Source organism: Rhipicephalus microplus, chromosome 2 (genome assembly GCF_043290135.1).
Source record: "Rhipicephalus microplus isolate Deutch F79 chromosome 2, USDA_Rmic, whole genome shotgun sequence".
NCBI lineage: Eukaryota > Metazoa > Arthropoda > Arachnida > Ixodida > Ixodidae > Rhipicephalus > Rhipicephalus microplus.
The window spans coordinates 162373819-162400150 of record NC_134701.1 but is presented as its reverse complement, the minus strand read 5'-3'; the positions used below and the strand labels follow the sequence as shown (position 1 = coordinate 162400150).

The 26332-nt window shown below is 46.9% G+C and overlaps 1 protein-coding gene across 3 annotated transcripts in view; it reads left to right on the top strand.

Annotated features, from left to right (window-relative positions):
* Window positions 1–26332, top strand: part of LOC119170612 (vesicular glutamate transporter 2) — a 221695-nt gene that overhangs the window by 176573 nt on the left and 18790 nt on the right. For all 3 annotated transcript variants that reach the window (XM_037421829.2, XM_037421828.2, XM_075887028.1), the window contains exons 4-8: window positions 4311–4429; window positions 6712–6826; window positions 11716–11803; window positions 12349–12435; window positions 15803–15939. In XM_037421829.2, the coding sequence (XP_037277726.2) occupies window positions 4311–4429; window positions 6712–6826; window positions 11716–11803; window positions 12349–12435; window positions 15803–15939 (546 nt within the window). The remainder of the gene's footprint in view (window positions 1–4310; window positions 4430–6711; window positions 6827–11715; window positions 11804–12348; window positions 12436–15802; window positions 15940–26332) is intronic.

Here is a 26332-nt window from a genome sequence, read left to right as displayed (position 1 = left end):
CAGGAGCGCCTCGAGATGAAACGAATAGAATTGGCAATCCTACAGTGTTCGCAGGCGCCTAGCGCAGCTTCTCCGACGATTCAGGTCAGCAGTATTATAATTCGGGATCAACTGCCACCGTTCGTAGTAGGCGAGGACATGGCGAAGTATCTCGTCGAGTTTGAACACGTCTGTGAGCGAAATGCTTTGGAGCGGTCTCTTTGGGCGCAGAACCTGTTAGCTCTTCTTCCCGGCGAAGTGTCCGACGCGATAACTTGCTTGTCTAGGGAAGCGTTTGAGAGCTATGACGAGGTTAAGGAAGTGCTCTTGAGACGTTATAAGTTGTCACCTGAGGCTTTCAGGCGAAGGTTCCGGTATGCTGAAAAGGGGAATGAGTCACACGTTGACTTCGCGTTTCGTCTTAAAGCCGATTTAATTGAATGGCTCAAGGGCGAAGGTGTTTATGACGACCGCGATAAAGTGGTGGAATGCGTTGCATTGGAGCAATTCTACCGCTGCATCGAGGATAATGTCAGGCTTTGGCTGCAGGACAGACTTGGTGAAGTACAGCTAAACAAGGCAGCAGAGTTAGCTGAGGAGTATTATACTCGTCGAAAGTTGCACAGCAGGGCAGTGCGCGTTGAAAAGTATGAGAGAAAAGAAGGCTTTTCAAAGAAACCTGATCAACGGAAACCCGCTCCGCACCGTAATTTCAAGAAGGACCCGTCTCTTACGAAGGACAGTGTAGGGGAAGGGCAAACAGAAGCGGAGAAATCGAGTGAGGTTTCTACCACACAGGCATTAGAACCGGAAAACAAACGGAAGCCGCTAATCTGCTACAACTGTAAAAAGGAAGGGCACATCGCGAGAAACTGTCAGGAAAAGTTTGCCTTCGCAACGATCCGAGAATCAGAAAAAAACATGCGGTTGTTGGAGCCGTATCTCCAAGAAATTAGGGTCAATGAGAAAACGTGCCGAGCACTTAGAGACTCAGCGGCAACCATGGACGTTGTCCATCCTTCATTGGTGTCTCCGGATGACTTCACAGGAGAATGCGCGTGGATCAGGCAAGTCGCCGAGGAGCAGAGTGTTCGCTTACCAATCGCCACCGTTGTCATTGAAGGCCCGTTCGGTAAGCTTTGCACCGAAGCGGCTGTGTCTGCCGCGCTGAATGGTCGTTTTTCTTATCTTTTCTCCAACAACTCGGAGCAGCTTCTCAAAGAGCAGGGCAAATCGTTCTTCCCCAACTTAGCGTGCATGGCTCTCACGCGATCGCAAGCGCGGAAGCTTTCGCGGAAGCTTGACTTGGTTCCATGCGGTGAACTCTCAAGTGACCTTGTCGGCGGGTCGACGGAACCCCAGAAAGGAAATTTTCCGCATGAGTCATGTGAGCAGTCACGCGAGCGGCCCATCGCGGGAGCGGCCGGCGCGGTATGCGCTGGGGGAGACGACGTGGCGCCATTGAGTCAGAGCGAGAGGGTTGCAACGCTCTCGCCTGTAGCGGAAAGTTGGAGCGAGCTGCCGAGAGTTGATCGAGAGACGCTCATTCGAGGGCAGAGTGAGGATCTCTCGATTGAAGCGCTAGTGGAAAGCCAAATTGAAGCGCGAGTGGAAAGCCAGAAAAACGCGGCAGAAGTGCTGTCGAAGGAGCACTACGAGAAATCGGGGAAGAAGCGCGCTTTTGAAGTTGATAATCAGGTAATGCGGCTGCAGCCATCCAAAAGGAACAAGCTTGAGGTTGATTGGGAAGGGCCTGCCAAAGCATTATCGAAGCCTTGCGATACAAACTATGAAGTGAAATTAGGAAGGCGGCCGGACAAAATTTACAACTTCATGAAACCATACGTTCAACATCAAGCGGTCGTAAATCTGTTGTTGAATGCTTCAAAGGAAGAGGAAGCAGAAATTTTGAGTTCTAGTGAGGTAATTGAAGGGGGATCGAAAGTAATCCGGGAACAGTTAAACCTGGAGCCTAGCTTAAGTGAAGGAGGACCTGAGAAAGAGGACCAAAGAAAGATTGGTTCCGAGTTTGGAGACGTGTTTTCGGACCGCCCCGGAAACACGAGGGTGATCGAACACGATATCGAGCTAAGCGGTGAGGAGTCAATCCGTAGCAAGCCGTATCGTTGTTCCCCTGTGCAACGTCGAAAGTGTGAGCCGCTCTTGGTGCCGCATAGGTATCGTCGCCTAAAAGTGGCCGGTTACTGAAGCGGAGCAGGTTGCTCCACAGCGCAACTTTGACGTTCGCTATCAAAAAAAAAAATATATAAATGAAAGGTAAACGCTAATGCAGGTGCATTGAGCAGTGCGTTCCAGCTAGTAAATTCTCAACCTTTCGGTTTCTGGCTGGCGATTCGGGGCAAAATTTTGACCTCATCACGACCTGGGCTGAGCGCTCTCGTTCAGAGTGATCTCAAGGGGCCAACTTTGTGGTATTCTAATTCGTTACGTTGTTGTACGTGGGAAAAAAAAATGGAGTTGTCATTTTAAGAGTCTTGTGTCCCACATGTGCCTCTTGATGTAGAGGGAACAAAATTCCGATAAACACGTAGATAGGTATATGTTGTACTATACTTTGTCTGGTGTTCTGTCGGGTGACCGAGGGCACTTGCTTGTGTCGTATGTGGTCTGTGGTCGAACCGTTCTTAGCAAGTTGCAGAACCATCGACAACTGCTGAAACCGAAGATGGTCAGAAGAGACGAGTGAAGCTGGTCAGCAAGTTGTGGCGACAAGCCAGTGGAGCTGGGATCCGTCGTCAAAAATGGGATGTGTTCCCGGAACAGTCTGAAGCTGTATTCTCCCCATGGCCCTGGAGGCGAACCTGGAGGGACCAGGCGAACGAGCGCACCTGACATCCGAGCCCCGTGGAAGCAGCTCGTCTTTCCGGTGCATTGTCTGGCGGCGGGGGTGCTGTTATGCCAGCGAGTCCTCGTCAAACGACCGTGCCTCTGAAAAAGGCAATCTGGGTCAAGGCCAGCCCGCAGTCTGCCTGGCGCGATCACCTCGACGGCGTGAACACGCGCGGCGCCCCTCTGGCCCAGGTGCAGTGAGTCAGCGGCGCACGTGACAGCGAGCCGGCGGCCGCGTGTCGGGTGGTCTGACGCATGGCGCGGCGACCCCCATTGGCGGAATCTGCCCGGACGACCAGCGGCGCTTCTGATTGGACACTTTGGTTGGACCCGGTGTAAATAAAAGAAGCCCTGCGGCGCGTCGCGATCGGAGGTCCTATGTGAGAGGCGTCCCCGTGTCGGAGTGCCGACATGTGTGTGAGTCAGCGGTCTTAGGCGAAAGACTGACCTATGTGTTAGAGAGAAGAGCTCGGCTCTTCGAGTCTCTGTCGGCCCCAGTGCCGAAATTGTAACGCCTCTGTAAATATGCTGTACATAAACCTTGTTTAACTCACCGTCGTCTCGTCCGCTCGTCTTATCAGCTCTGCGCAGAAGCAGTCGCGAGCTGATAAACATACGCTACCAAACGGCTGGTGACCTTCCCGGCGGAGTTGAAAGCAGTGGCGCCTCCGGGGCCGTGTTGGCGTCGCCGTCTTTCGCAACAGTGGTGGCTTCGGCGGGATCGGGCCATCGTTCGCAACAGTGGAGGTCAGCGGCGGGATAGGCCCGGCGCTACGCAACAGTGGTGGCTTCGGTGGGATCGGTCCGTCTTTCGCAACAGTGGTGGCAGCGGTGGGATTTCGGAGGTGGCTACGCAACAATATAAAAATACACGCACGGGGAAAGCAGAGCTTCTAGCACGTTAAAGAACCCCGGGTGGTCGAAATTTCCCGAGCCCTCCACTACGGCGTCTCTCATAATCATATGGTGGTTTTGGGACGTTAAACCCCACATATCAATCAATCAATCAATCAGATCAGAGCACCTATGCTACACATACTACACACTTGTGCAGAGCTGCTATACTACAAAAGCTCAGAACTTGTGAATGACCCATGTATGAGGATATATGTATAGTTATAAAAGTTAGAAGCTTAATTGGTGCTGCGCACAGCTTCCACCTACTGGGTCAATAGACTGGACGCTCTCCCTGTTGGCATCACTGCTTGCCGCTTCTCATTCTCTCTCACTCTCATAATTCACTCACTCGGTTTGCCCTATGTCCAACACGAAGCTGTTAATTTAATCAAACGGTGCGAAAGGCACGCCAACATGGATACCTCAATCTTTCACACACACACACACACACACACACACACACACACACACACGCACGCACACACACACACACACACACACACACACACGCACACACACACACACACACACACACACGAAACTTCGCTTAATCTGTCTGTCGCCCTTTCTTTATCGATCTGCAGAAGGCCGAGTTCGACTGGTCTCCGGAGACCATCGGCGTGATCGACTCGTCTTTCTTCTGGGGCTACCTCATCACACAGGTGCCCGGAGGATTCCTCGCAGCCAAATACCCAGCAAACAGGTGAGGTATCGCATCCTCTCTCCTGTGCATTTGCTTACATCACTTTCTCCACTTATATTCAACCTTGTGTCAGAAAAATAAGCAGTGTTTATTCAAACTAACTCACGCAATGTATTCAGGCGTATTAACTCACATGTATTAACTCGCAGACATGTAAATGCAAAGAATACACGTAAATGTGTTATCTCACAAAATGTTTACTTAGATGCCTCATAAAACGTGAAGATTCACCTTTGGTGTCAACGAGTGATGAAAAAAAGGTAATCATATAATCACGTTGATATGACGTCAACCTGACGTTCCAAATACCCAAAGTTTGTGTTGTCACCATGACGTCACTAACAAGTCGTTGCTCCTCGTTTAAATGTGTGCCGATAACGGAGGCCCTGAAAAACAGGTGAAGTGCAGAAACCTTTCGGAGCTGAGCGGAACAGAATCGACCCCATACAGTTTTTCGTAAAATACAATAGATGAGGCTCTGGCCCTAGTGTCTATGGGAGATGCAACGCAAGGCGCTTCAGCGAGCATGGTAATGATGGGCAGTAGACGGATTTGTCTCATCTTCATTCTTACGACTCCGTTTGGCTCCGTGTGGCCTAAATCCGCTTTTTCGCAAGACGAGTTTCCACGAGTTTCCGCAAACGTTCAGCTGTCTTTCCACAAACTTTCGTCGCCTTAACTATTTCGGGCTCACCAATTCAAATCGACTCACGAAGTTCACAACGATCGGTTTGTTCTAAACAAAAGCAAAAGACAGCAATAAACAAAGCCACAAATACGTTCGAAGCCGACAAGCATGAATGATAGGCAAATCCATGTACTACCCATCATTCCCATGGTGACTTAATGATCTCAGTGCCAGAGTACACTCTAATTAAAAAAAAAACTCTACCTCGACTGGGACGAAACAAAAAGAAAACTGCTTTTGCTTTCAAGTGATCTAGGGCGAAATTCATCAGAAACCCTGGGAGTAAATTTTGCTGCCATGGACTCCCTTGGTGTCACGTTCACCAGAACTCTACATAGTAAGGCTCACTCGTATTCAGACTATCACAAAATCCGTTCAGCATGATGTAACTGAACTAAACCTGACCAGAATTACACTCAGCTAGCTCTCACTCAATCTCAGGTTCAGCAAAGTTTTCCTCAGCCAGGCTCACTTAGACGGAAACTTGTCACAAATATTCACGGTCAAACTTACCCAGAAACAGGCTCAAAGGTCATTCTAGGTCTGAGCGAGTCCGAGTGAGGGGAATCACGAGTGAGCTTGCCAACCACCGTTACATATTTAACGTGCCATTCGTTTAGAGAGAATATCTTAGCCCGTTTCTTGGTTGAGTGTATGTAGTCTCTCGTTCGGCGTTCTCGGAACCGGTCAAGTGAGAGCAACGAAAGATCCGTGTCATGTACCTCGAGTCAAACGACGCTCTTCTTTTGCCTAGGCACTCTGTATTACTTTGGGGCTTTCTAAACCGAATGTATCAATGAATTAATCATTCATTGCTAATTCAGAGTCTCTACGCGTACTAAACTCGGGATCTTTCTTCGCGGGAGGGCCTATCATTACCCGAAAATAAAAATTCTTTTAAGTAAAAGAAAGTGAGCCGACCGTACAACAAAAGATCTCCCTGATCACTCACTTCCAGTCACGTGACGTTCTGCTCCTGTTGCTGAGAACGCTTGGACCACTGTAGAACTTTCGGTATAAAAAGAATACAGGGGGGGGGGGGGGGGGATTTCAAGATATATAATATTAAATTGAAACAAATAACAAAAACAACAATTAAAACATACCTTCAAGTACTTAAGCAACAAAGCTAAAAGGAAAGAACTTAGTAACCGTACGCACATAAATGTTTGTAAATTTTTGGCCACACTATATCAACAAATGAATGCACGCATCGAGTTGCCCACACATTTTGCATTAGAGAGTATCGTAATTATTGTTAATATTTTATTTGATACAACATTTTTATTTCTGTGAATGGTGTCGCCACGGCCATTGGTCGGAAACACACGCGTGGTACGTTTTTATCCAGCTGCCTTGGTATCGCATTCCACTAGTCACTTTATGTCTTAAATACTGTTTGTGGTTAAGCAGAACAGGCTTCTGGGCTAGTTGATTAATTCAGTGTTTGCGGTGCCGCATTGTTCAACGAGAGAGACTTGTCAAGTGCCGGACAAGTGAAATATTAGGTGTCATGAGAAATGCACTCCCTAAATTTCGATCGAAGATCGCCGGCTCCTTACCATTACGTTTTTTTTTTTTCTCGACTACGCAGGGTTTTTGGCACCGCAATAGCAGTGTCAGCGTTCCTCAACATGCTCATTCCTGGAGCGGCCAAGATTGGCTTCACGATGGTCATGATTGTCCGCATCCTCCAGGGTCTCGTTGAGGTAAGTCACACGTCACGCCGGCGTCGAAAAGCATCAATTTCTCTCGACAGTTCAATTCACGAAGGAAACCTTACTTTTCATTTTACATCTTACACACGCGCACATTTGGCGAACGTCTAGTCAGCCACGACAACTCATGAACCGAAATTAAACATTAGGCGTGGCTTTTTTTTAATTTTTAGCAAAAATCTAAACGATGTGCTTGTGGACTGCTTCTGTCGGTTCGAGTGCACCTTAGAGCGACGAAGGCTATCCATTCGAAGTTTTATAAATCGCAGTTCTGTCGTATCTAATGCCATTCATCGACACTTTTTCTGTCTTGATGCCGAGAAACCGATGGCTTTAGCGTTAAGTATATTTAACTGAAAGTACAGTTGCGCAATTAATGAATACCTCATTGAAAGGAACGTAATATTAAAAAAATTAAGGCAGATTTGAACTGGTGGTGCCAAAACCTGAAAAAGTCTTGTTTGTTTCTCTTCGTTTTTTTCTTTTCTTCTTTTTTTTATTGTTTTTTTTTCATTATTATTGGCTCTTTACCCTATTCTTCTTTGTATTTTTCTTCTTTCTTTTTCTCCTTTTTTGCCACTTGCTTCCGATATGCTTTTCGTATTTTTTTGCGTGTGTGTGTGGTTTTGCCTGCACTACGCCAAATGATGACGGCTTAAGACAGCCGTGCATGGCCCCTTAATGTGCTCCGCACCTAAAAGAAGAAAAAAAAAACGCCAGACCTGTGCTGAACGCTATCACTGACAAAGCAGGAAGAGCGGCGGTTCTAGTGCCCGTTGTAAACTTTCTCGGGCCAACTACTATAGGTTCACTTGAAAGGTACCCACTACGTCATAAGGAATCATAGTTTTGTGGAGTAGGCAAGCACCCATTTTACCACAACTTATCGTTCTGTGGAGAAGCGAGGTACCCGCAACACATATGTATGGCATATGCACATTGTCGATGATATGGCTTATCAAAATTGAGAATTGTAGCTGAGCACTTTGTAATAAGTCGGAAGCTTCAAACCATGAATTTTTTGCGCTATTTACATATAGTGTGACGCCTGGTTGATGTTTCACTATTTTACCACGCTAAATTACATATATAAACATGATTCCTTACTCGACATAGCACTTGCAAGAGCTCTTTTGTGAAGTAGCCCCAAGTAGTCTAATATATATATATATATATATATATATATATATATATATATATATATATATATATATATATATATATATATATATATATATATATATATATATATATCGCAATACCAGTTACGAACACCACCAAAATCGGCTGTTGTGATCTCATCACATCTTTCGCTGTAATACTTCTGAACTTACGAACTTACGTTAAACCGACGCTTCAAATACGAGGGTGACGAATATTTACACATACTTCGCAAATATTTGTCCCCGCTGCATAAGCTATTTACGCAGTACCAAGTAAAAAAAGAAATTTCTTTCCAGGGCCGTGGCCTGTTGGCGCTGTCAGAGACGACACAGCGGGCAAAAACCGGGAAAATCCCATTTTTTACTCATGAATCCTCGCAGCCACACTGACGCTTTGTCGAAGCGGCGAATGCTTGCACAAGCGAGCGGATTGCCACAGGCCGCTCAGAGTCTTTCTCGGATGGCGGGGCTGCCCCAAGAACTTCAGCATCCCAACTGGAATGCGTCACTCAGCCATCCATTTTAAAAAGCTGCTATCTTCTCCAGTTCCTTTTTTATTTTGACTAGGATTGCTTTCAACGTCTCACATTGACAAAAGCCCGTTCCTAGCAGTGCATAAAAACATAATCGCTCAGACTACATTTATCTCGTGTCTTTATTTTACGAGTAAATGTGCTTATGAACTGTCGCAGAGAGATGCTAAGTACAACAACGATGGTCTAAGAAAGAAAGAAAGAAAGAAAGAAAGAAAGAAAGAAAGAAAGAAAGAAAGAAAGAAAAAAAGAAAAGAAAGAAAAAAAAGAAAAGAAAGAAAGAAAGGAAAGAAAAGAAAGAAAGGAAATAAAAGAAAGAAAGAGAAGATAGAAAAGAAAGAAAGAAAAAAAGAAAGAAAAGAAAGAAAGAAAGAAAGGAAAGAAAAGAAAGAAAGAAAGAAAGGAAAGAAAGAAAAGAAAGAAAGAAAAGAAAGAAAAGGAGGAAAGAAAAGAAAGAAAAGAAAGAAAGAAAGAAAAGAAAGAAAGAAAGAAGAGAAAAGAAAGAAGGAAAGAAGAGAACAGAAAGAAGGAAAGAAAGAAAAGAAAGAAAGAAAGAAAGAAAGAAAGAAAAGAAAGAAAGAAAGAAAAGAAAGAAAGAAAGAAAGAAAGAAAGAAAGAAATAAAGAAAGAAAAGAAAGAAAGAAAGAAAGAAAGAAAGAAAGAAAGAAAGAAAGAAAGAAAGAAAGAAAGAAAGAAAGAAAGAAAGAAAGAAAGAAAGAAAGAAAGAAAGAAAGAAAGAAAGAAAGCGCCGCATGCACTGCTCATCTCCGAAGCGATCTTCGGAAGCATTGGTGGTGACCACGCTTGCAGATGCAATTACTCAGAGGCCCAAAGAGACAGGAAGAAGAATTCCACGGCACAGCCAAGCGCCTTGCGAGAGACGCTTTCAAGCGAGGCAAAAGAAGCGACCGCGCACTAAGTACATGCAGTACGGTGAAGGCTACGAGTTACGTCGGCAAAATCAGGGTCAAGAAACCAGCCAACTTGTCCTTCGTATTCTCCCGTTACACCTCGTGCTCGACTGTGTACGAACGGAAAGATCACCGATAGCATTAATATCTAGCATTGAACGAAGCCGTTCTGCTGCGACTACGTATAGTTCGTTGGGAAACATGAGCGGTGACTTTTCCCGCGCTGCACCGAAGTGCGTAGGTGAGACCGAATGCAGTACGTGGTACAAGCTCCCGCCAGAGAGTGCGGGGCCGACGCGATGCAATCATATCGCTTCTGCGAACACTACCGCGTCGCGTGTTCCCCCGTCACCGTCTTACGTCGACGATATGGATGCCCGTGGCAATCAGCGTAGACTGCACCGCCAGTCGCGCGATGACCCAACGCGTGCCTTCTTCCGACCTCCCACCCTCCCCAAACTTCCGTCGCCGAACTTCCGCTAGCACCCCTCCTTCTCGTTTGCTCGACTGCCCCACCGTCGTCTCTGTGGCGGAGGTCGCACGAAGAACGTACCATATACGACGGCCGATCGCATCAGGGAAAATGGCTGTTTCCGGGCGAAGAAGAAGACGGGGGAGCTACCAATAACGCGCATAAGGAGGCATGCGATGCGAGGGCCAACACCGATGTATCTAGATGTTTGCGTAATCGCACAAATAAGCATCGGAGCCCCAGTCGGGTTTCGGTCGACGAGCCGTTATTCATCGAAGATACCGACGGGTCGTGGGATAGCATTGCCGTATCTTTCCCTATTAACCTGAACGCGCATTCGTTGCTTTTGATGCGAAACCATTACAGTACTTGACCAATTGCGGAGGTATGACCTTCCCAACAGAATCATTCGTCGCAAGCCGATTGACACGGGCGTGAAGATTGGAATTACGGGCTACATTTACGGGTTGTGATTACTCATCGCACATTTGTTGTTTAAATATACCAGTGGCCATCAGTCATGGATGTGTTAAGAACCCATTGCGAACCGGCAGAAATGAAGAAGGACCCCTTTGCCGAAAGAGAAAGGAGGTTTTGGCTACAAATACAACGTGCAGCGCGAAATATGTGCCTAGCATTGTTACCTGGCAAAGAATGGTAAAAAAAATACCACGTCAGCTCAAGTTCGACCGCTCGTCAATAAGTTGTTCTATTAGCAGTCGCACTTGAAAGGCCTCTAAACAACCTCTGAAAATACAAACGATAACGTTATTCTCTCGTGGAGTGCCCTGTCTTAGCCGTACAATACATGACGCCAGCAGTCTGTTCACGTGACGTCATGGCGAAACACACTCGCTATGCGCGTATACGAAGACTATAAGTTAGGAGTTATCTTTCACCCTGCTTTGCCATTATTTCGCATGTTCGTTCTACCGCCTCGCTTGAATATGGCGTGTGGTCAACTGATTTCCCTTAGCATTGTGCGTTTTTGATTTTGCAAGTGGAGATAACGGCGACTGACTGAAGAGCGCTAAATTCTGGTAGGCTCAACTGTTGACGTTGACCACTTATTATTATTTTTTATTAAGCGGCGAGGAAAAGATTGCAGCTGTAGAAAAGGCGAGACAGAAACCATGGTCTGACGCTTCTCATACAGAAGATACATGGGAATCCCTTCTACATATCACTGACTCGGCACAGCAACGCCGGGTAATCTCACGCGCATTGGAGACCGCGGTGTCCCAAGGAATGCCCGCTGACATCCTCTAAGCAAGGTAACCGACCTCTCGGCCGGTCCCCCTTTTTTGGGAGTAATAAAAGTTTTGATCATCGTTGTCTTGTCCTTGAACTGGGAGTGTTTTAAGGAACCCTTTAAACTCTTTCAAGCGTGATTTCTTTTGAACTATCCAAGACCAAAAAAGCATCCTCGCACACAGATGTATTGACTGAAACGAAATCTCGTGAGGAAGGGGAATTTCTGTAATGTCTTTAGTATACGAAGGCATTGCACACGAACTTAAATAGCTATACCAGCTGAAGCAGGGTTCCCGTTGCACGCAACTTTCCAAGAGCATGCCCAATCTCGCTTTGAGAAGGACATTATTTCGATACGCTCTGAAAAGAGAAAACCGGGCGGGGCAGTTGCCTGCAAATTCCGCAAGGTTAGATCCGCGGACAACCTACAACCTAATCCTAATCGGCCTTCCCCCTTGTCTTCAGGAACAATTTCCGATAGATAACTTGACTCATTGTAGCATACTCTCTCTCTCCTCTTGTGACGTGGCGTGACGTGCCTGCGCAGGGCGTGACGTATCCGGCGTGCCACGGTATCTGGAGACATTGGGCGCCGCCCCTGGAGAGGAGTCGGCTGGCAACGCTAGCTTTCTGCGGTGAGCAACGTGTTTCCTTCCTTTGTGTTTATTTTCCTTCTCCCTGTCTTCCCTTCAGTTACATTCGAAATTCTGGCGAGACATTGAGCGAAACTGTGTTGATAGATTTTCAAATGTCCTTTCTACCGAAGACTGCGTTTAAGCGGTCAAACGTGAATAAGGCCGCTTCGAAATGTCAGAGCGTAAGTAAGGAACGTTGTGAGCAACAATAAGAAACGAGTAATAGCACGACGCATTTCATTAACCTGTGTTCAGAAAGAGTGGGTAAAGGTTTAGATCACGAGGTACTCTACTATGGGAGAGCTTAAAGCAGTCCCTGGAAATATTTTTCAGAATCGATCAAGAGTTACTTCGTTCAGAAACCGAGCAACTCTTTATAACTTTTCAAGTTAACTGTCGATACATTTGTCAAGATATTTTGTTTTTCTGTATTAGTTTTTATTTTCCTTAGAGATATTGCAATATTTTCATAATGAACTTAGTAGTGTCTCTTATGTCAGGTTCATTATTCTTGTTAATTGATTTAACCTTTCTTCATTACACAGGCTCGTACGCCGGTGCCGTGGTCGGTATGCCCCTATCGGGCATCCTAACCGACTACGTAGGATGGCAAGCCTGCTTCTATTTCTACGGTAGGTGTCCGCGTTGGCAAAGGCGTGGATGAACGGACAGTAAAATGCGTAACGGATACAGGTTTGTCGTATCCTCAAACGGAAAAGCAAGACCAACAAGCAAAGTGCCACGTCGGTTCGCAGTTTAGTCGCTCAAGTACGCATTGCAGTGACCTCCGACGAATCAGTGAAGGCATCAAACTATAGGATTAAGTTTAGAGACCAAGCACCGCTTGCGAGTTAGCACTGTCCGCAATTTCAAGCTTGATACGCTTGGTTAACTAAACTCTTCACTATAGAGCCGCCTGGTTAGTATAGTGGTTAAGCTTTTAAGCTACTTACCATGCAGAGAAGGGTCGGCTGTTCCGCCTGTTGGTATACATAGCCTGGAAAATCGATGAATCTTTGCAGCCTTCAAGACACGTACAATTGCGCGCTACATGAATTCTTTCGCGCGAGCGTCGAGCTGCCTAACTTTCCCAGAGTCCTAGCGGAACTTTCCGCCGGAAACAGCCAAATCAAGAGTGTGCATTCTTCTCTCCCTCCTTGGTTGTTACATGCTACAACGATCACGCCTGCGAAGAACTCTACACCCACCCTTTCTATTTTGAGCCTTACATTCGTGGGCGATTACAAGATTGCTGGGGAGGAATGTGTTAAAGCTGCTGATCGGCAGTTAAATTTAGACACCTTCCTCAGAAGGGAGTGATCGCTGCTCAAGGAACAGCACAACGGTGAGTGACGCTTGCGTGATACCACCTTCTTCCAAAAAAATATTCTGGAACGTGGCGCTGTTGTCGTTCTTAATCGATACCCACGTGATAACCTTCAAATTGCGCTCAACCATACTCAAGACGAGAAGTTTTGACGATCACACACAATAGAACTAGCAACAATTTCGTGAAACAACAGCTACTTGAAAGAAAAACCAAGATGCACATGCACCGTAAATGATAACGTAAATGTGAAAATGGTGAGAAGAAGAAGAAGAAGAATAACTTTATTTATGAAGTCCAGCGAAGTTGATTTGGGGCGGGCCTAGGCGTCGGCCACGAGCCCTTGGGCTCGGGCGGCTTCCTCGGCTCGCTGGACGGCCCACAGTTGTTGTTCGAATGAGGAGCTGAGCAGAGCCCCCTCCCAGCGTGTCCTGCGGTCCGAAACTGCCTCTTCGTGGTTTTCATCGTTGCTTTCATCTAAACTCGAGCATTCCCATAGTATATGTGAAAGTGTCGCCCTTTCATCGCAAACCTTGCATTTTTCTGTTAAATACAGATCAGGGTAACAGAGACTAAAGAGAACTGGATTCGGATAAGTATATGTTTGCAGTTGTCGCCACGCAACTGCCTGTTTTTTATTTAACCTGTTGTGTGGCGGAGGGTACTTTCGCCTTTCTAGCTTATAGTGCTGCGTTATTTCGTGGTAACTAGTCATGCGGTCCCCCCACTCCCACTCCCCCCCGCGTGGAACTTCGTCCGAGGCGGCGTCGGCGTTCGCAACGGCTCGGTTCGTGAGTGCTCGAGCCGCCGCGTGCGCCGCCTCGTTGCCGGCCAGCGGGGTTTGTGTGTGAGCGGGGGTCCATATGACGAAAGTGTCATTTTTTTCCCGAATTTTGTCTTCGTTAGTCATTAGGATTCGCAGCGCCTCTCGGGAGACACGACCGTTCGCATAGTTGCGTATCGCTGCTTGCGAGTCACTAATTACTACTTCGGCCTCAGTGGTCGCCACCGCGAGTGCTATGGCCACCTCCTCGGCCGTCTCGGTCAGTGGCGTTTGCACCGTAACGCTCGTCATGCATGTCCCTTTACCGTCGACCACCGCGGCCACGTAACCACACCTTCGCGCGTATCTGGCCGCGTCCACGAATACCGCTTCCTTGCAATTTCCGAATTTTCTCTGCAAGTCCTGCGCTCTCTGGTTTCTTCGGCCGGTGTGATGTTCCGGGTGAGCGCGTGAAAAATTAAGCACGACCAAAACGTCCGTGCGCCTTGCCCCGCCGCGGTGGTCTATAGGGGCTAAGGTACTCGGCTGCTGACCGGCAGGTCGCGGGTTCGAATCCCGGCTGTGGTGGCTGCATTTTTGATGGAAGCTGAAATGTAGGCCCGTGTGCTCAGATTTGGGTGCACGTTAAAAAACCCCAGGTGGACGAAGTTTCTGGAGCCCTCCACTACGGCGTCTCATAATCATATTGTGGTTTTGGGACGTTAAACCCCACATATCAATCAACGTCCATGCGCCTTAATATATGCAAATAGAAACTCAGCGTCAGGACACTTACTAATTACGTTCTCCTAAGAAGGTCACCTCTTATCGTGTAACAAGCTTACAACCGGCCATGAGCACATCAATTATTTATCTTTCACATTTCCTGGCTCCGCTACCAATCATCTCGGTGTCGTTAAAATAGCTTACACGCGCCGCAATGAGCAGACAAGTTAGCGCTTCCTCCTGAAGTGACTGATGCACCACGTGTTTTTTTTTTCTTTTTATCGGGTGTTCACACTGCGCATAGCTGTCCTGTGTACCACCTACCAAGAAAAGTGGTATGCGATACACTACATTCGTGACGCAGTCGTTGAATTTCGCAGAATGGCGAGTGGCACGAAAGCCCTCAGATGTTCAGTCTTGAGTGTTAGCACAAAGACGTCACAGACTACATGACGCCGACAACATCGCTCCTACTTCACGCCTCGTGGCAGGTCTTTTTTTTTACATTGCTTCAAGCCTTGTGCATATAAAGGGTCACTTCCGCTAACCTATGGTCTTCATTCTCTCGGGTGTGTGACGTGCCATCTCTCTCTCTCTCACTCTCTCTCTCTCTCTCTATTTCTCTCACTTTTTTTTTGTTGTAAACTTCTTCCTTTTGGTTTCGGCTACGTAATTAAAATGTGCCATGCGCTCAGTTTTTACCTTCATGGTTTTGAAGCTTATGGGCGCTTCGGTCATGCTTAGTTTTTTCACATGCCCATCGTTTTCACCTGAGTTATCGTGTATGATGCATGTGCGTCTTGGTTTTTCTATACAGTAGCTCTCATTTCATTAGGCTGTAGCAAGTCCCAGCGAGTGTGGTCTTCAAAACTTGTCTTGTGTACCTGTCTTGAAGGCTGGGCTCCTCCAATCCCCGCTTACCAGAACGACGTGGTTTTGACTTCAGTGGAGCGGAAACGATTGCCGCTCCACTTGTAATGATAAGAATTCCTTGTACTTAGATTTAGGCGCACGTTAACGAACCTGGCTTAAGTTTTCGGAACACTCTTTCAAGGTTTGCCACATCATCTTATCGTTGTCCTGACATTGAAACCGCCATCATCCGAAGGAAACTGTCCGACTTTATATAAAATTTGTTTATTCATTCATTTATTCAATCAATCGATCTCGATAAATATTGCAGGCGTGTTCGGCGCCATCTGGTACGTCTTCTGGCTGTGGCTCTCTTTCGAGAAACCCAGCAGGCATCCGACCATCACCCAGGCGGAGCTCATCTACATCGAGAACAGCCTCGGACAAGTCACTCAGACGGCACCCACGGTGAGTAATCTTCATACAAGTCCGCGAATACGTGCATGTGTCGAAGAGGTTTCGAAAAAAAAGCCCTACTTAAGGACGTAGTGAGCCATGGTAAGATAAAATGCTGGGTTTAACTTCAAAGGAAAAAAAAATTGCCCGCAGCTTCCCTCGGGGGAACACTGAGGAGGATGCGGAGCATATAATTGGTTAACGGGGTGTTAAAGTGCGACTTACTTGGGTCGATGGCTAAATTGGTTAACGTGGTTGTGAAATGGGGTGTTAAATTGCGACTTACTTGGGTCGATGGCTAAATTGGTTAACGTGGTTCTAGGAGGGGGTGTTAAATGAGTGAACACGTACACACGTATGCGAAAGGGCGGCGCTGGTCGAAGGGACGTCGATCATTGTGTTTGTGGATTCGTTGGAATTCATTTCACCGCGACCTTGGACGTCGACGCGCCGTACAAACCAACCGACGAGCGGCAACTGAGCGAGCGAGCGCCGACCTTGAGTATATATACAGCACGACGGCGCATGCACTGTCAGCTGTTGAATGTTCTCGAAGCGCGACGCCACATGCGCGTCCACTGGAGAATCAGGAGAATTGTAGATGTCGAACGCGGTGTGTAGAGGAGGAAGGGTGCACAGATGGTGGAGGAGTGAAGCGCGCGCGGTGTGTAGAGGAGGAAGGGATGCACAGATGGTGGAAGAGTGGGCGACGGCGCGACGGCGCATGCGCGCGCGTCAGCTGTCGAATGTTTGAGAAGCGGTGCGGACGGCGCGGACGGCGCGGACGGCGCACTACAAGGCGCGAGTATAAGATGCTCCGCATCTAAAAGAATAGAGCACAGTGGGTCAGGGACCAAACAAATGTTGAAGACATCCCAGCAAACATCAAGACGAATAAACCGGCATGGCCAGAGAATATAGCACGTAGGCATGAAAACCACTGGTCATTGAGGGTAACTGACGTGACTCCAAGGGAAGCCAAGTGCGCGGAGGGGAGGGAAAAGGCTAAAGTGCGCAGACGACATTAGGAACTTATCGAGCATCACATGGCTACCGCAAGCATAGAAACAGATTATTTAGAAAAAGACGGAAGAGACCTGTTTTTTTTTTTTTTCACGATAATGATGAGGAAGATCCATGCCGTTCAACCTACGATGCACAGATCTACCAGCGCACAAGCGCCATGCTAAAAGATGAAGGCGGCTCGGAGTGGCAGAGCATTTGGTGGGAAGTATACACTTAGCGGACTGGTACAGCAGTCATCCTCGGATCGCTTATGCAAAGAGATACTTCGCCAATGTCACGTGCGTAACACATACGTAGAAGCAGGCTCCTTCGCCATTTTTCTCTCCTCGAAGAATTACGTACGTACGGACCACTTACGTCCGTACGTGCGTAATCGCACAACTTACAACGCTCCTTCTTCGCTTACAAGCTAAAAAAAAAACATTTGAAGGAAAGAACTGAAAGAATCGCAGCAGAAGCCATCAAGTCGTCGAGTGATCCCTTGACGCGTGGTTTTAGAAGCTCCAAGAAGAGAAGGTTTGGGGAGAGAAGGAACGCTGTTGTGACACCGCGGTTTTAATACATGTCACTCGTTCTCAGCCAGGACCCGCATCGAAAAACGCTGCACAATTCATTCACCCATCCATCTAGCTACCCCTCCCTCTTCTTTCCCCTTCCCCTCGACTTTTTGCCAGTCTGAGTCGTCGCCTTTTCTCGCTTCGTCATTCTTACAACGTGTCGCTTGTACCGCATGTCATGAGAGAGGAAAAGAGGGCGCCTTTTTTTTGCCATCACGCCACTTTGCTGAAATCCCCCCTGTGCCATTTCCAATACTCGTCTACGAAAAAAAAAGCGTATATAAAGCGCTTCTAGGGATGAAATGAAAGCTATAGCGACAACGAGGGTAAAAAAAGCTTGAGTCGCAAGCACCATCGGTAAAAAGAAGGCAAGTATAAAGGTTTTGGAAGCGCGGCGAGAAGCCCGAAAGAAGTCGCGAAAGAGAGCGAAGGCGAGGGACGGGCTTTTGGAATGAAATGTGCGCGGAATGCAATAGCCCGCCTACTGTCGTAATGGAAAAGAGAAAGTTCTCGGAATTAAAAATTATGAGAGATCGAGAGAAAAAACGAAGAACGAAAAGCGAGGAAGCTGACGTTGACTGAAACTTGGGGAAAAATTGGGGAAACAAATAAAGGATAAAGAAGGAGTTGTTTCCAAAACGTAGCCTCCATAATAACGAAAAAAAGGGGAAAAAAGGAAGGCGAGCAAGACCGACAGATGATAAATAAAATAGTAGTTGCCGCCAACGAGACGAAGTTCTAGCGACGCGCTTTTCGACGACCTCCTACAAACTTCTCTCCCTCTCCAAAGCGATGGGAGAGATGAGAAAGAGGTGGGGAGGTTTAGAAGTGCGGTAAGCTGCACGCTTTTGATCCGGTCTTTGCACTCGCGCTTGGGGGTCGAGAAGACGAGGCGGCATTCGGCTCAGCTTCCGCGCACCGCGGCTTCAAAAACGCGGTCGCAAGAAGTGCAAGAGGAGCTTGGGAGCCCCGTGACGCGCTGCGAAGATCGACGAAGCCATCTAAAAGCCTCTTCCATTGGCTGTCCAGTCTTTTTTGCAGCATACCTCTCTCTCCAGGGCTTCCTTTTGTTCACTTTCTTTCAAAAAAGAAAAAGCCCGACCAGACTTTTTATGTGCCGAGAAAGACTACGAACGGGCTAGCTGTGTTTTGTTTGTTCGTCAATGGCTAGCTAACTGTACTCTCTTTGTTTGTGTGCTTGTCTGTCCGTCCGTCCATGTCCATTCCTCTGTCTGTCTGTCTATCTGTCTGTCTGTCTGTCTGTCTGTCTGTCAGTCTGTCTGTCTGTCTGTCTGTCTGTCTGTCTGTTTGTTTGTTTGTTTGTTTGTTTGTTTGTTTGTTTGTTTGTTTGTTTGTTTGTTTGTTTGTTTGTTTGTTTGTTTGTTTGTTTGTTTCCCCGTAAATATGAACCTGAACAATTAGTCAAGGTTCTGAACATATTGTCCCGTGGTCGAGACGGTCATGAACGCAAGCTTTAGTGGTTAAACATGAAACCCATTAATTGCGCTGACTTGCGCTCAAAAAGAAACGGACTCTCTCGGTGCAACTATAGCATAGATTACAATAGTCGTTCATTGACAATCTGATATAAGCGATAATGCGGCATCAAATCTTCCGCCGTTATCACTGGCGTACGTGTTAATTCCGAAAGAAACTGCAATGTTGTGCGTGCAATGTTATCGCAAGATTCTAGAATTATCGGGAAGGTGCCCCAGACATTCCGGTGCCACACGCGCAACGAAGTGGTTTCACGTATAACTAGACGGCCACATGGAAATACAAAAAAACATACATGTAGCAATTATATACGTTTGAAGCAAGTGTAATGATTACGTACTAAATTAACCTCGCAAATAATTAACATGGTCAGAAATATTTTGAATCAACATACCACATTTTATCAAAACTTGAACTGCTAGCCAGCCTAGTTGAAACGATGAATTTCAGCACACATTTCTTGGTACTTTTATGAGGAAAAGCACATTAAAATGATATAGGGTGTGTCGGTTGAATAATACTACAAACCGCTCCAAGAACTCGAACACATAGCAGTGTTGTTTTATTCGTTTTAGCAATTATCTGATCTTTTGCAGTTTTTTTTTCTTTTTATCTGTCTGCTTCTAATTTTCTCTTTCTCTCATATCTGTGTTGCAACTTAGTCAATAGTTTGGAAAAAACTAGAGTGTCGAGGAGGAGAGAGATAAAGCACATTAATTGTCTCGTCCTAAAGGGGCAGATGCTGAGAGATGGCGAGGGAGGATATCCTACTCGCGTTAGGCTTCAAGTTAGGGGTTGTAATATGCGCACGGAAGCTTCACGCAGCTCCCATACTAGGAAAGTGATTGTGGGAAAGAAACAAACGCACGTCAAATGAAGGTCACGTAAAATATCTGAATGACGTCTCGACTGTCCTACGGCTATGACAACCTCAAACTGGTTCATGAACGATTTGCGCAGCCAATGCGAAATCGTTCAACTGTCCTGTGCATCCCAAAAGATTGTTTAATCGACAGCGGTTGAGTAGAACACACTAGGGATCCAGAAACGTCGCTTAGATTCAACATCCCTTTGGCAAGTGTACGCTTCTTTCCTACAATGGTTGGCAATTTGGTGTAGCGATTTTTTCTGTTGCCACTCTGCAATTTTACGCTTATGTGCACTTCCTTCCCAAACCTCTTCTCACTCGGAAGCGCATTTTCTTTAGGTATTCCCTCCTATTGTTTTCAAACCAATGCTTCATTTTTAGAGCAAGCGTTTGTTACTCCTCCACGGTACAAACACAAGAAATGTCTCTCTACGTGAGTCTCCCCTTCAAGGCCTACCCAATGTGTTTTATTGACACAAAGAGTCATTGTGTTATTGAGCATCAAAGAGCCCGTGTTCTGGTGCTAGCGTCGGTGGTCTTGGTTGTGAATGTAAAATTGGCGTTGGGCATGAGCAATAAATTGAGACAGATGTACATAAATTCGAAAAATATTCTAATCAAGGAGGAATCGAACTCAGGCCTTCTGCGTGAATGTGGGGTTTTTTTATACGGAGCCACTCTTGTGCTTGAAACTGCTTCTAAAAACAGCCCCACACAGACTTCGACTTGTGCCAGGAGTCCCGTTAACACACGTAATGTCGCACGCCAAAAAAGTAGAACTGCACCTGGTGCCACATTGCGCAAATTGTGCAATGAGTGGAAGTTTTATAGAGTTCCTAGACACCCTGATATGCTGTAGTGTGCACTCCGTACGTAACGGCGTTTAAGGTAGGCGTGCATTCTGGGCGACACAAACGACCAATGATACTGCATAGATACGGCATGGGCCTGAGGTGCGCACCTCAGTGAGGCGAAGACAGGATAACGATTGAGAATGGGGAGCGAATGGAGCTCGATTACGCTGTCACGTCCTACTCTTGAAGGCGAAGCTCAGGCCTTGTAAAAGTTTTTCTTTTTGCTCTTTTTTTATCCTTTCCTACGAAGACTCTATCGCTGGATCATTCGTCCTCATTTGACCCACAAAAAAGTAACATAGAAATAACAATGAGCAACGTGTTATAGCATCGTTCGTACTCCGAATGATGAAATATGGCCTACTTCGGCTTATACCGGGCACACACAACCATGCGTAGCCTTAAAGCCACATCGAAGTATCGTGAGTTCAGCCCACTCTCTTTTTTCGGCTTTCCCGACAGTAAACTTCGTTGGTTTTCCGGCCACATTCACCGTAATTCTTCTTTCGCTGGAGCACTTTTCACAAGCACGATGCATTTTTGTTTTGCTGGTTGCGAAACGAAGAAGTACAAAACGGTATTGTGAAGAGGCAGCACTGTAGGAAATATAAAGGTCCTTTCGTTGTGTATTGCTTTTTCTCCATGCTTTCCCACGTTCATGCTCTTTCTTTTTATTATTAGTACTTTTTTCACGTCCAGTCACGTGTCAAACGGCCTACAAGTGAGCACGGTTATTCTCTGAATTTGACTTCTCCTGCGCGAGTGTTGCTATTAAATGGATGTATGTGACCGTTTGTATGAAGCCAGTGAATTGAGTGGTACACCTATTGGGTCCCGTTTTTATTTTTTCGAGTTACTTGTCTATAGGACGGTAAAAAGAGGCAACACACCACCCTTTGCGAACGGCACGTGAGAACACTGACAAATGTTCGTGATACGGCGCAATGCTTTCAGGGCTTCAGAAATGGGTGACCTTTTTCGAAAAGTGTGTGTGTGTGTTTGTGTGTGTGTGTGTGTGTGTGTGTGTGTGTGTGTGTGTGTGTGTGTGTGTGTGTGTGTGTGTGTGTGTGTGTGTGTGTGTGTGTGTGTGTGTGTGTGTGTGTGTGTGTGTGTGTGTGTGTGTGTGTGTGTGTGTGTGTGTGTGTGTGTGTGTGTGAGAGAGAGAGAGAGAGAGAGAGAGAGAGAGAGAGAGAGATCGGGGGTACGTGATCATGCAAACAGTTAACCAGCAAAAGCTGACCCATTCGACCCCAGTGTTTAGCAGTGGGTTCACCGAGTACTACACTATAGCTTTTCACAATTATTGGTTGCATTTTCTTGCATCTTAATGAAGTTAGACAAACGTTTGGCTTGTGTTTACCACAGTGTTTACTCCATATGCTGCACATTGTGCTCGCATGATCATGGTCATGGAAGAGTGCAATGAGCAGTTGTGGTTCCTAGTCTGAACAACCACCGTTTTCAGTAACGGTGGTCATTCTCGAACCACAGGCAGTCACAGTCTTCGAAGCCGAAGCCAATGTTTCGCTGAAGAAACTCCCGCCGTCATTACATTGGTGTCGCAACGCCGCCCTGTTGCAAGCGTCTCACACCGCGAGCCAACTCGGCGGCGTTTCGCATCGTGAGTTAACTCCCAACGCAGCGAAAGGCGCACGTTCTTGTGAACGACGTAAATTATAACAAAGCTGTATGGAGACCGCTCATGACACCGTTGCCGGACGGTTTTAAATACGGAGCATTTTATAGTGGCACCTACTCGCAAATTTGGCATCGGTGGTGTCGTCTACATCCCCACTGCGCATGCTCGCATCTTGTGCTAAATGTCGTTCCCTCCCTTTCCCTCTGTCCTCTCACAAGGCTGGCGCAGGCAGCGTCTGCTAGTAAAAACCGGCTGCTCACGCTGCACACCTGTTCATTGGCCACCCCGTATACACGGTTTCAAGGTCACAAGCGTTGTACTTCAAGAAACTTCCGGTCCCCTCATTTACGAGCTCCTAGCGTCGAAACTCAAAGCACGTTTTCAAGTTTTCTTCATGAAAAAGTAAAGTCTCTCATTAGTTTTTGACATAAATAAACATGCGTTAAGTTCAAGGGACTGTCTTAAAAATGTTTATGTCGCTCAAAAGAACATCTATTTGAATATATTTTGTTAAATAAGGGAAGGAAAGAGTAGAATATGAACGGGCAATATTCTAAAGCGGTTCTTGTCAACCGATGCTAATAGAGCACATTGGTGGACGAAATCGGATGTCATCAAGGGCATGTGTTTGTAAACAGTGAAAGGATAGGCACTGGATCGTGCATCAGCGTCCCGCCACTTGTTGAAGGAAACGCTTCTCCTTCATTTAAGAAATAAGGATGATAAATACAAAATAACAATTAGGCATTCCCATACCATAAACAATCACGCAAAATTCATGCAATACGCCACCCCCCCCCCCCCCCCATTCTGCGACGCATTTGCTCGAGTTCTCACCTGGGGAAGATGCGGGCATAAATTTTTTTTCTAGTCATATGCAGCTTCAGCTGCAAAATATGCATTTATTTACATCTACATTGCAATGATTAGTTCACAGACGTCATTTAAAGCCCTAAACGTGTGTTTGAATGAAACGTGCTTGTTGTTAGATTTCCGATGTATCTACACGCTGTAATGAAGACCTACAGCACCATAGATCGACACGGCAATCTTTCTTTTTTATTTGTTTCATACGCTCGGGCATCGTTACAATCATCCGCGCAGCAAAAGTAGGGCGGCCCCATACCTTGCGTCAGCGAAACGCTCGCTGGTTATGGCCGCTTCTCACGCAGCCCAGAAAATATAGGATCGATGCCGTAGAACTTTTTTTCTTTTTCGTTCCTTACCGAGCCCATGCCGCGCTTCGACTGCACGCCACCCTGGTTGATGGTGTGTTTTACTCGCATAGTGTAACGGCCGCCGCGCTGTCTGTTGGCCTGCACAGTGGATCCCTATACACTTTTTCACTTTATGGCTTTGTATTCGCACGGTCATTGAATGTAACGGTAAACAGGTACGGGTGTGTATAACTCCCCATTGCTTTCTGGCCGACTATGTAGCCATAGCGCCAGCAGGCGGCGCGTGGACGTCATAACCCGTGAGGTGTGGTTAGTACCGTGCACGGTATACTGCGGCACGCGACGAGACATTTTAACAGGAGGCGTAGCGCACCACGTTGTGTACAGTAAGGGTGTAACGCATGTCAACGACACTCTGTTGTGTATTTTCTTTTTGCTTCGTTTGCGAGCACAACGAATATTTTTTTCTTTTAACAGAAGAGCTGCCTATGTTTGAGATTTGTCCGGCGTGCAGCGCCCACAGTTGAGCGGCTATCCGCCACTGAAAGCGGGCGTGCCAAGCAGCTCCTAGCATGCAGCGTAGTCAATAGCAAGAAGTAGGAAGGAGTGACGAGCAGTGATGCGAGGGGTAATACAGAAAGGAGGAGGGGAGACGGCAAATCATAACACAGCCATATACAAGTGCTATGGGAAAAGGTTTGAAAGGGAAAGGCGGGATGAGAAGGTAGGTTGAGGAAGAGTAGGAGGGTAAAGCCTAGAAGCATACCATAGCCATACAGCACAGCATAACAAGGCGGTTGGAAATGAAAGTGAGGGTGAGTAGATGCTGAAGCAATGAGGAGAGAATGAAGCAAGGAGGCGGATGGTAAAGCATAGCATAATAAAGCAATGGTTGTGACAGGAAAGTGATGGTTAGGAGGGCAAACAGGATGAAGGATGCATAGCCTAATGGAGGCGATGTTAGATGCATGTGGCCAAGCCGAGTACAGGTTCCTTCAGTGCGATGACTATGTTCGCCCAGCTTTGCATCACTTTGAATTTCGTCGCTAAGACCTGCTCTCAGCTTGCTGTGCAATCACCAGCGAGCATAGCTGGAACGCTTCGCAGCCTGACCAAAGCTGGTTTGACTGATGCCAGACGCAAAGCGCTGGGTGCTGTTGCCGAAATTATACCTCGGTATGCTGGGATAGTCAGCATGCATTCGTTCAACTGGTGGGTGCGACATCTCGACAACAAAACCCAAAGCTACTCGGTATGCTGGGATAGTCAGCATGCATTGGTGCAACTGGTGGGTGCGACATCTCGACAACAAAACCCAACGCTACGTGGAGCTGGCGTCAATCACACCGTTTCAGGACACGCTGCATAGCATTCGAGTTCAGGTTTCTGACGACTGCACGTTGGTTGACCTTGACACTGTTAAGTGGGTGAAAGCCACGCGATTTTTTTTTTTGGCGGAGAAAGGACGGAAGGTCAACCATATTTTATGTATGTTCGTGCGTGCGTTTAAAAGTGTACGCGCAAATGTGCGCGTGCAAAATTGGAGATATTCGGTGTTTTTAATCCCTCAGTTAACCCCGTCCTCACTCTGCATACGAACCTGGCGTCTTTTCCCGGTGTCTCTCGAAGATTCATCTTCGGAAAACACGCACACACGTGGATCCACGTATGCTGTGACGCTGACGAATGGTTACCCTTCAGCAGTCGGCAATCACATGTCTTTTCTTGGCACAACGTCCGGAAGACTTCCCTCCACTCTTCAAAACATTCTTCGCTGATTGCGTGGCGCCATCCCTCAGCACTTCATCCTAGACCGACTGACTCATGACAGTACGTCTCAAGACAGCACAAGTGCTCTCCTCCTCCTGTCTATGCAAGCCCATATTGGATTGCGGCTGGTTTCCAGACTTTTCCACATGACTCATGCCGCAGCGAAAGCCTGGGATGGAGCGAGGTTCGTCTCGCGTGTTCGTTTCTCGCAGCGCCATGGTAGCGGCCTAAATTTTCCTCGTATGGGCACCCATCTTAGAGTAATTATATCATGCATTATTTCACGTTGCTTGCTTCTGACTGTTATTCCGTGAAATCAAGCTACGTGGTTGCACGTGCAAAGCTCCGCGTAATATGGGGTCTGCCAATGTATTGGGTCCGGTTACGCTCAAAGGCGCATTAAAGCAGACTAAGAGATGCTAAAGGCATATGAGCATGAGGTTAATTGATTTAATCATTCTTGATAAGGTTTCATAACCGTTACGGAGTGTTCGATAAGGCTCTCATGCATCCGACGAGGCTCCATCGGTATCTGATCATGTCTGATCAGGTTCGAAGCGTGTCAGGTTGTCTTCAATCTGTACCCAAAAGGTTTGATGAGTGTTGAATTCATCTTGACTTACCTACAGGCCATTTTCAAGAGGAGGATTTTATCATTCTGCATGCCATACTAAGATGAAACCTACGTTTATGTATGCGTGTATACATAATGACACTGTAAATAAACCAACGTCCGGGCCAGCTCACATGTAACACCGCGAAAAAAATAAGAAGAAAAAAAGCAGCGTCCCAGCGCGAAACTCACTGCGGTGCCCGAAAAGCATTCGGGATTACTACTTCATCGCCAGAACCGAGAGCGACCCTTTCAGCACCAAATGTCATTGTGTATCCCGGCCGTCTAAAGCCGGAACTGGCGGTGAAAACTGCGCGGAGCATTCAAAAAATTCTGTCGCCGACTGAGACCACGCATACTATCTCTCTCTCTCCCAAACGCACCTCAGCCACGCGAAGAGCGG